The sequence below is a fragment of the Berghia stephanieae genome, chromosome 2 (genome assembly GCF_034508935.2).
Source record: "Berghia stephanieae isolate SIO BIC M18660-M18661 chromosome 2, UCSD_Bste_1.3, whole genome shotgun sequence".
In the NCBI taxonomy this organism is placed as follows: domain Eukaryota; kingdom Metazoa; phylum Mollusca; class Gastropoda; order Nudibranchia; family Aeolidiidae; genus Berghia; species Berghia stephanieae.
Genome location: NC_088361.1, coordinates 117543312 through 117558311, shown reverse-complemented (window position 1 = coordinate 117558311; position 15000 = coordinate 117543312). Strand labels below are relative to the sequence as shown.

General features: G+C 37.7%; 2 protein-coding genes and 1 long non-coding RNA gene across 3 annotated transcripts in view; 1 reads left to right on the top strand and 2 right to left on the bottom strand.

Annotated features, from left to right (window-relative positions):
* Positions 1 to 7590, bottom strand: part of LOC144966378 (calaxin-like) — an 18158-nt gene extending 10568 nt beyond the window's left edge. Inside the window, exon 1 of the mRNA XM_078902768.1 lies at positions 7480 to 7590. Within this exon, the coding sequence (XP_078758894.1) occupies positions 7480 to 7585 (106 nt within the window). The 5' untranslated portion in view covers positions 7586 to 7590. The remainder of the gene's footprint in view (positions 1 to 7479) is intronic.
* A 117-nt stretch (positions 7591 to 7707) lies between these two features.
* Positions 7708 to 15000, top strand: part of LOC144966376 (glycylpeptide N-tetradecanoyltransferase 2-like) — a 38818-nt gene continuing 31525 nt past the window's right edge. The window contains exon 1 of the mRNA XM_078902765.1: positions 7708 to 7882. Coding sequence (XP_078758891.1) covers positions 7782 to 7882 — 101 coding nt within the window. The 5' untranslated portion in view covers positions 7708 to 7781. The remainder of the gene's footprint in view (positions 7883 to 15000) is intronic.
* On the bottom strand, positions 12454 to 14654 carry LOC144966379 (uncharacterized). The gene is made up of 3 exons (XR_013644199.1): positions 14523 to 14654; positions 13742 to 13896; positions 12454 to 12730 (listed from the first exon to the last, which is right to left on the bottom strand). It is a non-coding gene; the product is annotated as an uncharacterized LOC144966379 (long non-coding RNA).

Genomic DNA, 15000 nt, shown 5'->3' with positions numbered 1-15000 from the left:
GAACATTTTTCATTTTCATTGTTACATTTATTTGTGTTCACTTCACATGGTGTATACCTAGGTTTGCACTCTGACATGTTAAATTTTGCAAGCAGTTTCTGAGTGTATTTGCTTTGGCACATTGAAACCTCATTTTTAGTTTGGTTAAACTCAATACCCAGAAAGTATTTCAATACTCCTAGATCTTTCATTTGAAATTTTGCTTTCAAATTTTCTTTGACCTTTTGTAAAGCATTTTGATTATGAGAAGCAATAAGTAAGTCATCAACCCATGCTATCAAAACAATTATGTCATTTGTTTCACACTGCCCATCTGGTTTCTTTACATAGACACAGGGGTCTGAAAAAGATTGGGAAAATCCTTGTTCTGTCAAATGTTCATGCAAGGTTTGGTTCCAAAGTCTACCGCTTTGCTTTAACCCATACAGTGACTTCTTTAATCTCAAAACAAGTTTCTCATTGGTTTTACCTTTTATATTGAAACCATGAGGCTGTTCAACAAATATTTCTCTATCAATTGGCGCATTCAAGAAAGCTGCCTTGACATCCATTTGGTGAATGGTCATTTTGTGATTTACAGAAATTTGCATCAGAGTTCTTATTGAAGTCATGCGGGCTGTGGGTGAAAATGTTTCCCTGTAATCTATATTCGGTATTTGGGAGTAACCTTTTGCCACAAATCTTGCTTTGTATTGGTCTTCTTTACATGGATTTTCTTTAATTGTATAAACCCATCTCCCCCCCCCCCCCCCCCCCCCCCACTACATCCCTGCCAGGTGGTAAGGATGTTAGCTCAAATGTATCATTTTCAACCAGAGTCCTCATTTCCTCTTCCATAGCCTCCTGCCATTTCTCTGCAACAGGGCTAGACATGGCATCATTGTATGATTTGGGAATATTATGGATTGCATTGTAAAAATAATGGGTAATACATTCATCACAATTTTCATGCAAATTATTGATCAAATTCACACTTTCATCAATTGCATCATCATTATCATTCAAATAATAGTCATTTAGATAACTAGGTTTCTTTCTAGTTCTATTTGTTTTGTTTCCAGTGGTATTTTGATTGACATTAGGACTAATGTTATCATTTTCATCATTGGAATTGGGAGTTTCTGCATTAGCATGCTTATCCGAATGATTTGGTTTTGACTGGAAATTGACATCTTCTAAGAAATGTTCATTTGGTGGAATTTGTTTCTTTTGTTCTTCAACAATAATTGATTCTTGATCATTATCATTTGAAATTTCATCATTGTTTTTGTTGGAAATTGTGTTTTCAATTTTAACACATCTTGCTCTTTGTACATTTTCAGTTTCTGGAAAATATATGAGATAATCCGGGCTTTCTTTATCATAACCGACAAAAATTCCTCTTGAGGCTCTTGCATCCAACTTTTTTGGGTTTTGGGTTAGTGCATAGCACGTTTGTCCAAATTTGTGCATTTTATCATAATCAGGTTTCTTGCCTGTTAGAGCCTCAAAGGGAGTTTGTGTCAATCTGTTATTTATACATCTATTTCTAATGTAAACAGAAGCCATAAGTGCATAGGACCATAAATATTTGGGTAAATTTGCTTCTAACAGTAGACATCTGGCCATCTCGAATAGCGTTCTCCATTGTCTTTCACTGGTGCCATTCTGGTGGGGTGAATATGGTGCAGACTTTTCATGTTTAATTTTGTTTGAAATCAAAACGTTCTTAAATTCAGTAGAGGTAAATTCACCACCGTTGTCTGACCGTACACATTTTACCTGTCCGAAAGGAGAGGAATCTGCTAGAAATTTCTGAAAACCTTTCACCGTGTCACTTTTGTTCTTTAGCAGATATGTAGCACACACACCAGAGTAGTCATCCACACAAACGAGAGCGTATCGAAAACCATCTTTTGCAGCAGGATCTATCGGCCCTGCCAAATCGAGATGAATCTTCTCCAGCGGCTTTGTTGCTCTTGAGTCAGGTACTCGACTTCTCGCGTTTGTCATTTTCCCGAGCACACAGGTTGAACATTCAAAATTGTCATTTGGATTTGTAATTTTAATGTGTCCAAGAGAACCTAGTTTTCGAATGTCCTCATAGTTGCAGTGCCCTAGAATTTCGTGCCAGGATTGAAGAGATTTTTCTTTCATAGTGGATTTCTTCACTGTATTTATGAAATATAAATTTTTACATTTTGACAGATCGATCACACTTCCATTAAATTCCATTGAAGCAGAATTTTCTTTGAAAATAACCGAAGCTCCATCACTCGTTGCAGCAGACACGGATAAGATGTTTTGGTCGAATTCAGGTACAAACAATGCGTTTTTAAGAACGATTTGCTGTGGTTCTCCGAACGAGTTGAAAACGTTAATTTTTGCATCCCCTCGGCCTTTGACAATACCGAACGACTTTTGACCGTTGGCCAGTTCAATGGCATGATTTGTAGCTTGAAAGTCAGACTCGAGGTGGGTGAACAGACTTTTGTCTGTGATGATATGTGTTGATGCACCGCTATCTACAAGAATTCTTTTGACGGAGTGGTCGTGTTGGTTGATTGGTTCATTTTCGTTGAACTTGTGTGTCCAGATATGGAAGGTGAATGAATGGGGCTGACCGTTGTCATCCATGGATTTTGCGGAATGTTTTTGCTTTCTGCAGAATCTAGTATCGTGGGTAGTACTCTTGCAGACTTCACACCACCGGTTTTGTTTCTTTCGGCATTCCTCGGTGTTGTGGTTTTTCATTTTACAGTTTCTGCACCATTTTTGCTGGAAGGTACTAGTACTTGTTTTGGGTCTGTAACCCTGTGTGGTCGTTGCCATTACTGTAGAGTTTTCTGTTTTGATATTTTGTTCTTCATTTCGCAGACTTTCTTTGAATTCGCCGAATGTCTGTGTGGTTACGACAGTTATGAAGGATTTAAATGAGTTTGGTAGGCCTTTTAATACCATGGCTACCAGCAAACTGTCACTAATCTGCTCGCCTGCAGTTTTCAACGAAGCAGCAGCAGTCTCTGCACGTAGAATGTAATCTGTGACAGATTCTGTGTTCGATTTTTCAAGCGATGTCAGCACATTATACAGGGTGATAATACGGGCTTTGCCTTTTGGTTGGTAATGTGTTCTAAGAATAGCGAGAGCTTCTTTACCTTTGTTTTTGGCATCACGCATCACTAAAGAAAGAGAGAGGTCGTCTAGACACTGGATCAGTTCGGCGTAGGCGATTGCATTTTCTTCTTCATCTACTTGTATTTCTTTGTCATTGAAGACATGTATCTTCTTGAGCCGCATTAGCCCAAGGAATTTTGTTTCCCATAACTCGTAATTTCTTTCTTCCCCGTTGAAGGTGGGTATTCTGTAGGTTGACATTTTAAGGATTGTTTACTTAACCTCAGACTTCGTAGAGTTTGTTTATTCACGGTAATTTTTTACCTAATACATCAGTGCATGACTGGGCCCATAACCTGTAAGTTGTGGTAATGAATTATGAGGATGAAGGAAGATTGAAAATTATTATTAAATCAAGACATTGTTGAGTTTGCCTGTAAGGGTGAAACAGGAAGTGAACAAACCCTTGTTTATTTTTGGATAATGGAAAAAACATCGTTGAAGGATTTATTCACATAATTATAATATCAAGGATAATAATAATAAAATCAAGATAGAGGATGAGTTTACACTCAACATGTATATGGATGTGTGATGTGTGTGTGAATGTGTGTGTGTAATTGATGCGTGTGAGCTTTTGTTCATATGGCCGAATCTGCAGTGTGTAATGTTTTTTACTGATGGTCAATGAGAAGTGCTTCGAGGCTTTTGGATAGCGCAATATAAATGTACATTTTTATTATTATTATTATTATTATTTATTATTATTATTATTATTATTATTATATTAATTATTATTATTATTATTATTATTATTTTATTATTATTATTATTATTATTACTCTAAAGACAAAGTAAATCACCCATCCATAATCAGCCACCATTCTGAATGGGGTTACAATAAAAATGACACTCCAGGGAATGAGATCTCACAATGGGCAAACCTTAATGACCTAACAGACATTTACAACTCCAAAGACAAAGAAGCTCTAAGATCGGCCCGTTGGTGCAAAGACTATACCCCAGACCTCATGTTTGTAACAAAGGACCCAAATGGAAATTTGCTGAAGTCAACTAGAGAAATCCAAGGAGATTTTCCTCACAGTCAACATCATCCAGTCCTTGTTAGAACTGGAATCCAAATCCTAATCATGAACACCCTGCCTAAACCAAGGTGCAATTTCAGAGAAGCAAACTGGAAAGCTTTCGCCAATGAAATTGACAAAACCTGCAAAAGGATCCCCCCAAAAACTGAGAATATAGGGAGATTTAACAAACTTGTCCTAACCTCCGCAAAGAAGAACATACCCAAGGGTTTTAGAAAACAATACATCCCATGCTGGAATGAACAAAGCAAAGAATTGCTGAAAAAATATGAGGAGACACACGATGAACAGGTTGGAGAAGAACTACTAAACACACTACATGAAAGCCGAAAAGAGAGATGGGTAGAAACTGTTGAAAACTTTGACCTCAGTCACTCCAGCCGCCATGCATAGCAAGCCCTCAAAAAGCTAAACCCTGAAGCTCGTCAAACAAAATCAGCCCCCAAGATTGCAGCTGACGAAATTGCCAAAGAAATTAAACAATGGGGACAACACATTCCAAACCATCAATTTGAAAAAGATATAAGAAAATAATATCAAAAGACCCTGAAAACATTGCCTAACCATAGCATGTTTTTAAGTGTCCCAATAACAATTAATGAAATGAAAGGAGCTATAAACAAAGTAAAAAATGGCAAAGCTGCTGGCATTGATGGAATATACCCTGACATGATTACTAACTTTGGACCAGAAACAATAGACTAAAAATGCTATGACAGACATCATGGAAAAGGGCACATACCCACAAATTTGGAAACATGCCAAAGTAATCGCCATATTAAAACCAGGCAAACCAATGGCTGAACCATCCAGCTACAGACCAATATCTCTACTTTGTTGCTTATACAAGCTCCTGGAAAGAATCGTACTAGAGTGAATCACCCCATATGTAAATCCCTGCATACCACCAGAACAAGCAGGCTTTAGACCACAAAGAAGCACAAGTGATCAGGTCCTTGCACTGACCTCATACATTGAAGCAGGCTTTGAGAACAAAAAGAAGACTGGTGCAGTCCTAATAAACTTATATGCAGCTTACGACACTGTTTGGAAAGGCGGACTGATGTTAAAGCTCTCAAAAATGATTCCTTGTAGAAAGACACTCAAACTGCTGTCTACCATGACTGGCACAAGACAATTCCATGTCATATTGGGAGAAAACAAAAGCAAAACACACAAAATTAAACATGGGGTACCACACGGTTCAGTTTCGGCACCAACTTTCTTCAATGTTTATATCTCCGACATGCTAAACTGCAAAGCACTCAAACTTAGATACGCTGATGACTGGGCCTTAGCCTATCAATCGAAAAACTGGAAAGAGATTGAAGAAGCTCTAAGCAAAGACACCAACCACCTGAAACAATATTTTGATAGGTGGTACCTAAAAATGAATACCACCAAATCAGTATCCACAAACTTCCCCTTGAATAATCAAGAGGCAACAAAAGAACTGAAGATCACCGCCGGTAACTCAATACTACCCCCAGACCCCAATCCTAAATACCTTGGCATGACATTGGACAGACAACTACATTATTGCAAATATATTGAGGGAACCGCAAATAAGATCGCAAAAAGAAACAGCCTGGTGAGAAAACTCGCAACTACCACCTGGCGAGCCTCACCACAGGTACTGAGAACATCTGCTTTGGCACTGTGATATAGTGTAGGAGAATACTGTGCCCATGTTTGGATGAGGAGCCCACATGAAAACCGCATTGACATCCGACTAAGAGAATCAATGGGAATTATAACAGGATGTTTCAAGTCAACTCCAACTCATTGGCTCCCAACACTGAGCGGCATTGCACCACCAAGTCTTAGACGACAAGATGCTAATCAGGGGATGCATGCAAGAATTGACGAAGCCACAGACAACATTCCCATAAATCAATCGTAAAGGGGGCGCCTTCAACAACAAGACTTAAATCGAGAAGACATTTCCACCTAACAAAAATGGCAGACTTCAGTGTGGAAGAAAACTGGAGAGAAATGTGGAACGGGGAAACACCAAGAGGAGGAAACATCATTAAAGATCCAACCAAAAGAGTGCCTGCATTCAATAACGCCAGGAAATACTGAATTTCCTCAAATCGCCTCTTAACTGGACAAGGCAGAACTGCATCAAATATGTGCAGATGGAAACTTGGAAACAGTGATACCTGCCAGAAATGTCAGGCAGCCCCAGAGACCAGCGATCACATCGTCCTCCACTGTCCAGTCACTAAACTTGAAGGTGGCTATTGATGAAATAGATTTGGAGGTGTAGCCATACGCTACTACTACTAGTAGAGGGTTTGGGAGGGGGGAAACTTAAAAAAAAAAGTCTCCCCCCTCCCAAGCCCCCTACTAGAACATTATTTAAAAAACAGAATACTGGGGATGTAGGAGCTTTCCGAAGGCCTCCCAAATTACGTACGTTTACCGACTAATATTTTGCAGTCTATTTTGCAGGTCTGATAACCAAACTCGATTATGGGCTTGAGTTATCATTGCCATCAATGCTATTATGGAAAATATTACGATGGTTTGAGAGTATTTCTGTTACAACAATGAACCCAAAACAATTTGGGTTATCAGATCTGCAAATAAAAAGGTTCCATGTGGACGTACTGTTTGTTTTGGACTATCTAGATCTAGAGATATCTACACTAGTGTCGTGAACGGATTTCCCAATCTCGTTCACGATGTGCAAAATAAGGAAAAAGTTCAGAAAAAGTCTCCACCGAAGTGGGCGTTCTCCATATATGTAGAGGACATATATGGGCGGTTAAAAAATGCTCTAGAGCACCTCGGGAATCGTCCCAGTCTAGCCTAATTCTTAAAACATACCAAAAGTATGGCGGCTCGGATCTTCGAAAGATGCAAACGATAGGCAAAAATAGTAGTCTGATAAGAATAAGGCTGTGGCCAAAGAGAAAGAATGAATATGAAGGGTGTCGCGAGCTTTTATATGATAGACACGATGGCGTCACGTTTACGCGGGAGACAGTGAACAAACACAACACGAAGATTACTCACAACAGCTTGATCGAGACACGACAGTCATATCATAACAAAACACTTACAACAACAACAACAACATAAATCACAATAATCAGTTACATAAAATCTTCCCCACCCCACACTAGACAACATCGATCCGACTTTGCATTCCACCATCCCGCAAAAAAGGTTGATAAGATTTTACATTTGTTGAATAAATGCTCTGTGTAGTTTACTAGAGAAAGAAATATCATCTTTAAAAAATTAAATTATCTTTAAAATGTCTTACATTTAGTGAGCTTGAAAAAGGAAGTAATCAGTTGCTCACGAGATGGCCTTGTTGACGCCATTTTGAAGCTGCAGTCACAGTCACAGTTGCTATGGCAAGTGCGCATGATTGTATGTTGCGTGACGACTGAGCGAGTTGACAATAAAATTAACTTTTCTGTTAAAATGAATGAAATAATTCAATTCGACGAGAATTAGATATTTCGTAATGTAGTTGTCATTTAAAAATATTAAAAAGCACATCAAACAAAATTGACAATAAGACATAACAGGAAGACAGGAACGGAGTTTCGTTAGACTAATATGGCGGATGCCGACTCGCTTCACGATATGAGTTCAGATGTCGAAGCCGACCCAACTGCCATCGAGGCAGATGCTGAAGACGAAGGCATCAACAAAGAAAGGTATCGGTTCCTTTTATTTATGTATATTTTTTTATTATATGCTTTCAATACAGAGGACTTTGTAAGAGATGACTCTTGAGTTGGCGTTGTGAGGAAATGACTCTTGACAATGTTTTAGTTTTCGCAGTGGCTATTTTTACAGTCCCGTAAAGATGGTTCTCGGGGCTATTTTTACAGTCCCGTAAAGATGGTTCTCGGGGCTATTTTTACAGTCCCGTAGAGATGGTTCTCGGGGCTATTTTTACAGTCCCGTAAGGACGGTTCTCATGGTTATTTTTATGGCGTTGATGCGATTCTGTTCAATTATCCGCATAGTTATTATAGTAGTATTTAAATTCTCCGCCGGGCGGAAAATAGTCCTTCTTTTTATTTTCCGCCGGGCGGAGAATAACATATTTGCTTATTTTCCGCCGGGTTTTTCAAGTTGATCTTTGAGACTTAGCGGACTCCCATAATCTGACCTTCGTGGTGTAGTGTAAATAATCTGGTCGTTATTTGCCCCCCCCCCCCCCCCCCCCCCCTCCCTCGTTATTATTAGGGAATCAGTGGGTGATAGCGGTGGCGGTAGACGGTAGGAAATCAGTGGGTGATAGCGGCGGCGGTAGACGGTAGAGAATCAGTGGGTAATTAACCAGTAGATTTGAGACACACTTCAAGTTCAAGCTTGCCGGACTAAAATAATTTGGAGAATGAAGGGAGTTGACTTAACTCTGCTCTTTCTCACTGCTAGTTGTGTGATTAGTTCTCACTAGTGTTGCTCAATCAGACTACAAACGTTTGTGGGGAAGATTTTATGTCACTGATTATTGTGATAAGTTTATGTTGTTGTTAGTGTTTTTTTATGGTATGACTGTCGTGTCTCGATCAGGCTGTTGTGAGTAATCTTCATGTTGTGTTTGTTCACTGTCTCCCGCGTAAACGTGACGTCATCGTGTCTATCCTATAAAAGCTTGTGACACCCTTCATTCTTTTCTCTTCGACACCAAGCCTAATTCTAGATCGACTATTTTGCCTATCGTTTGTATCTGACAGATCCGATCCGCCATACTATGTTTTAGAATTAGACTGTACCGGGACGATTCCCGATGTGCTTTTAGAGCATTTTTAACCGCCCATATGTCCTCTACATAATATATGGAGAACGCCCACTTCGGTGGAGACTTTTTCTGAACTTTTCCCTTTATTTTACACATCGTGAACGAGATTGGGAAATCCGTTCACGACACGTTAAAGGTTACACATCGTCTGTGCTGTGATGGGAACAAATAACCACTATGTGTCTATAGCGCTGGTGGTAGGGCCTCAGTGGGTACTCTACTGTGTGTCAAATACCCCCCCCCCTTCCCCATCATGGTTAGGATGCAGTGGCCTTTAGTAATAGAGCAGGCGGTAGGGACTCAGTGGCTAATATTATTGATAGGATGGTGGCTAATAGAACTGGTGGTAGTAGAGACTCATTGGCTAATACTGATAGAGCTGATGGTAAGGTCTCAGTGGACAATAGAGCTGGTAACAGGGACTCAGTGGCTAATAGGGCTGGTGGTAAGGACTCAGTGGCTAATAGAGCTGGTAGTAGGGACTCAGTGGACAATAGGGCTGGTGGTAGGGTCTCAGTGGACAATAGAGCTGGTAACAGGGACTCAGTGGCTAATCGGGCTGGTGGTAAGGACTCAGTGGCTAATAGAGCTGGTAGTAGGGACTCAGTGGACAATAGGGCTGGTGGTAGGGACTCAGTGGACAATAGAGCTGGTAGTAGAGACTCAGTGGACAATATGGCTGGTGGTAGGGACTCAGTGGCTAATAGAGCTGGTAGTAGGGACTCAGTGGACAATAGGGCTGGTGGTAAGGACTCGGTGGACAATAGAGCTGGTGGTAAGGACTCAGTGGCTAATAGAGCTGGTGGTAGGTAAATAACTAAGTATTTGTTGCAATTCAATATTCTTTATTGATCAACAATACAGAAACAGGCTTAACTTAATATAGTACCTGTAAATAAACCCAAATATAATAGAACAGTTAGAATATCCTCTAGTAGGGACTCATTGGCTAATAGAGCTGATGATAAGGATCCAGTGGCTAATAATAGGGCTGGCTGTAGGGGCTCAGTGGACAATACCTGTGGTGGGGACCAGTCGCAGTGACTAATACTGTCATGGCAGTTTTTTTGCATTGCTTGCGACCGCGTTGCTGGCCGCAAAAAAAAAAAAAAAATGGCAAAAAAAATCCCTGATTTGCATTGCGGCCGCAAACTTTGCAATGTTTTGCACAAAAAAAAAAAACATAAAATAAATAAATTTTAAAATATTTAGTGGGGACCAGTGATGACAATCTGGGATTTTAGGATTTCTTCATAAATGTTCCGTTGTTTTTGTCATGTCAAACATTTTCTATGCCTTCTATCATTTTTGACACCTCTGCCCAGTTGCATGAATTTTGGCGACAATCCCTTATTTATGACGTTAGTCTAGACACACTGGCGTCAAATGTAAAAAGTAGCACAAGACACATGGTGGCCATAGATGAGAAGATGATCGAAAGGGAAAGGGATGGAGCAAATGGGTGTAGTGTAAATATTTGTGTACTTTTTAGCTGTAGCATGATAGTACATTTGACGATTTTATAAGTTTTATAAGCGTCTTTTTAAAATTTTTCTTCTTTTTAATTTTATTTTTGTTTGATTGTTCTGAATTTGTTAATAGAATTCATTACAACTTGTGTCTAATTATAACACAATTTAAAAAATAAATTAAAAAATCAATTCATAAAGTATTCTTGCATTCTCTCTCTCGCTTTCTCATGTCCATATTTGTCTCTCAGCCACCCTTCCTCTATCTTCATATTGTGTTTATAGATATTTGGTAATAGAGAGATATATGTACATAATAGTAAGTTAGGCTGATCGATTTAAGAAATGATTGTTTAAATTTATAGGCTAATTTAAATTTGCTCTATAGATGGAATATGTTTTGCAATTGATTAAAGATAGATGTAATAGCACTGGAGATCAGAACTAAGCAGTCAACCTATATGTCACAACTGGCAGTGAATACATTTTATTATGAAAAAAAAAAATTATCTCACGTCTACAGTCCGCTTAAAACAAACCCTCATCTGAGCTAGGAAATATTTCACCTTAAAGGAGAACCTGTAGTCAAAAATCCATTTTTTATCGCAGTGCCAATATTGGTATTCCCCTGTTATTTCAGGTGGTAGGAGGTCAAATTTGATGATTAACACACATACACACACACAAAAAAAAAAAAAGCTAAAAACAAATGTGTGGCTATGTGGTCTTATGGTATGACAGACGTTTTCGGATCGGAAGGTCCTGGGTTCGAACCTCAATCAGCGCATAGTTGAGTCCTTGGAAAAGGCTCTTTACTCACATTCTCTCAACATACTCAGGTGTAAAAGGAGTACCCGGCTGTTAACAGTATTGTCTTTGTCCAAAAGAATTGTAATATCGCATAACAAGCGTTGCTGTTGACCAGGGCCCCCTTGTAAAGCACTTTGAGCACATTTAGTGGATATTGCGCTATATAAAAAGCTCAATATATTTAAATGTCTTCAATGACACAGACAATATAGGCTAAAATGAGACCAACCCACCCACCCCACAAAAAAAATAATTTCCGACACTGATGCACAGAAAACCAACGAAATCTTCCAAATTTACACACAATGTTCCCTACAAGAGCTACATCACAATGGAAAGGCTTAGCAAGACTTGAAAAATATACTTAAAGAATTGTTTTTCGATTACGATTGAAAATTTGGCATGGAACGACAAGAAAAAATCCAATTTAAAAATTCATAAAACTAATAAAACTACTAAATTTTAGTTTAGCCCAAAACCAAATCCATCATGATGCAATACCCATCATACGAAAGATTCTGACCAAATTTGGTATACAATCTGATGGGAAACAATCCAGCTATGAATGTCAGAAAATCGAAAATGATATTTTGAGAAAAAAACAAAATGTCTTTATTAATTTGATAAACAAGCTAATTTTGCAGACAACGTCCATCAAAATTTCAAAGTATAATCAATATGGAACAAGAGAATAGTCAAATTTTGTAAATTGATCAATTTCTGAAAAAAAAAATTGTCTAGAAAGAAATGCTGTACAATATTTTTTAATTTCGGCTGAAATTGTGGTGCGGATCGACAGGAAAAAAAATTAATCTTTAAAATTAAAAAAACTTCTAAATTTTAATTTACCCCAAAATGTTTCCATCATGATGCAAAACACATCATAAAAAAGATTCTGAATAAATTTGAAAATAATCTAAAGGAAAATGACATATATGGTTCTTAGAAAATCAGAAAATGACACAAAACAGAAATTTGAGAAAACCCTTATTTGACATAAGCTGATCCATAAAATTTTCTAAATAATGACTATCATAGGACAAGAAAACACAAAAATTGTGTAGATTGATCTGTCTAAAAAAATGTATAAATGATTCGCTAACCCATTCCCTAAGAAAATAAATGCTGAAAAATTTTAACACTATTAAGGTCAAATATGATTTATATCTTACGAATTCATCACTGTAATCAAAAAAACTAATATGATATGACGCACTACCCTCATGTTTTTATTTTTTAAAATGCTGCTTGTGAGATAAGTATCTAATCAATTTGAACTACAAAATCAAATCTATTTGAGACCAAAAAAAAAACAGGTAAATGGCGAAAATAGATTTAGCTCCAAATCAAACGCAATTTGCTTTCGCAAACTCCCAGAAAATTTTTTTTCTTTCGGCTCAATACAGGAAAATTCAACACCACTTGTTTGCAACCACTTTGTCTGATGTTCCACAAAGACGGTTGATCTTGCTCTGGTTTGAAAAATGGAAATAGAAAAGAGGCATTTCGTTAGCAATTTTTGGAAAGGTCTATACAATCAAAATCATTGTCATAAATTGAATTTGTCAAAGACATACCAATTTTTTTTTAATGGCCATCATTCTCACCATCACCAACACAGTTGAAATTTCATTGGCTTTACCATACAGGACAAAACTCTTGACAACAAACTATCATTTAGATTAACGAGCATTTATACTCGAGCATGCAAATCTCGAAATCACGGAAATCTCAAACTTGGTACAATTCCCAGTTTTAATCCCTTTATTTCGTTCATATAGTGGACACTCCCTTGCGATCTGTTGAATTTTTCCCCCACTAATTGATTGTGTTGAACTGACAGAGAAAAGGAAATTGCAGTCTCACTATCGACTCTCTACAGAGTTCATAATAATGGGGAGTTATCATTATAATTATAATACGAATTTTATCAAGACCACCCACATTTACCTCCCTCAAATCCTGTGTAAAATACTCAAATTGGAAAACTAAAAAACATGGAAATCTCGAACAAACAGGCATGGTCCCGACTTGTTCGAAATTCCCATGCTCGAGCGTACTGTATTGATCACCAATAACAGAGATGCCAACCTTGCCTTTTGAAAACCCATATTTTCAAGACCAAAAACCTGTATTTACTGCGTCGTGCAGAAATCGATATCAACCCGAAAAGGTCGAATCGGACTTCGTTAACTCGTACTCGAAAAAGGGCAGTGAATTACTTATAGTTATATAGCAGTAGGCTGGGCAAGATTCGCAAAATTCAGTATATCGATAATGAAAGCTCTTCTGCATGAAAACACTTTTCATGTTGTGATCGTAATTTCGTGGATTTTTCACTTCAACCAAATCCCGTATTTTTCATGATAAAACCGTGTGCCCGTACTTCGGAAGAAAAACCGTACAGAACACGGGAAACCTGTACTGGTTGGCATCTCTGCAATAAAGATGTAATCTAATGAAGATTTCAAAACATTACTAACCGGTTTCAAAAAGTGCATGCAGATACTCTGCTCTGCTGGCACAGATGATGGTTTGCTGATTAATAAGATTGCCACAACACATCTTGAGCCAGCTATCTTTCTTGATTGTCAGGACACCAGTACCGTCAACCGTCAACTGGACTCTTTCATGTTAGCTGTCAATGAAAAAAAAAAAAAAAAAAAAAATTAAATTCACTGCAGTGAAAATGGCACATACCAATGTCATTGTTTAAGTTAATAATAATAATAATAGTAATAATAATAATAATAATAATAATAATAATAATAATAATAATAATAATAATAATAATAATAATAATAAATAAATAAATACATTTGTTAAAAAAGTAATGGTTAAAATGATATCGTTTTTCATTACAGTATCTTATATCATTGTCATTATCATCATGAGGCATCTCAATTTCATTCCAAAGTTCTAAAAATTGTGTCACCGCTTCCACTGCTGCTGAAAACTGCCCAGTTGTTACAGTTACAATTACAATGAAATGCACACAGTTACACTTACACAGTATTTGAATTAAAATCAACGAAGGATTAATCCATAAAGATCACATTGGAATGTAGAACACATGGCACACGTGACAGTCGGCAAGGCGTGTTGTTATTACAATACAATTACATTCTCATTCATTCATCTCATTCTCATTCATTCATCTATCTCATACTCATATCGCCATCGGCATTGCTCGATATACACTTCACTGTCCTGAGTCCGTCCGAGCCCATTTAAAAACAAAAAGAAGAAAAGTCAAATTCTTACCTCTACAGAATCCTGACGAATAAAAATGGCATCAGTCTCAGTCTGCAATTGGTTAACTGCATTTTTGCAATTGTTGATAAGATGAAAAAGTGCTTGGAAATCAAGAGTCACAATCATTGACAATCGAACAAAACAATCATGGCTTCGCGGTTGGCGCCACGGTCGACCGGATGTGACCTTTGACACGACCGGGGGTCACAAGACCCAAGGATAATCCCGGCGGAGAATAAGAAAAATGAGTTTATTTTTACCTATGGCAATTTAATTGCATATAAATAAAATGGTAGATTGAAAAAGTTCAAATAAATAGATTCCCTATTATAATTAGAAGGGAAGTTCTGGCTTTTAATACTTTAAAAAATTCTGCTGAACAACTTTGGGCTTATTGCTATTACATCATTTGAACTGACAATTAATATAATTTTATCCCCCCCCCCCCCCCCTTCTCTCTCAATGTATGGGGGTGTCAAAACTAATA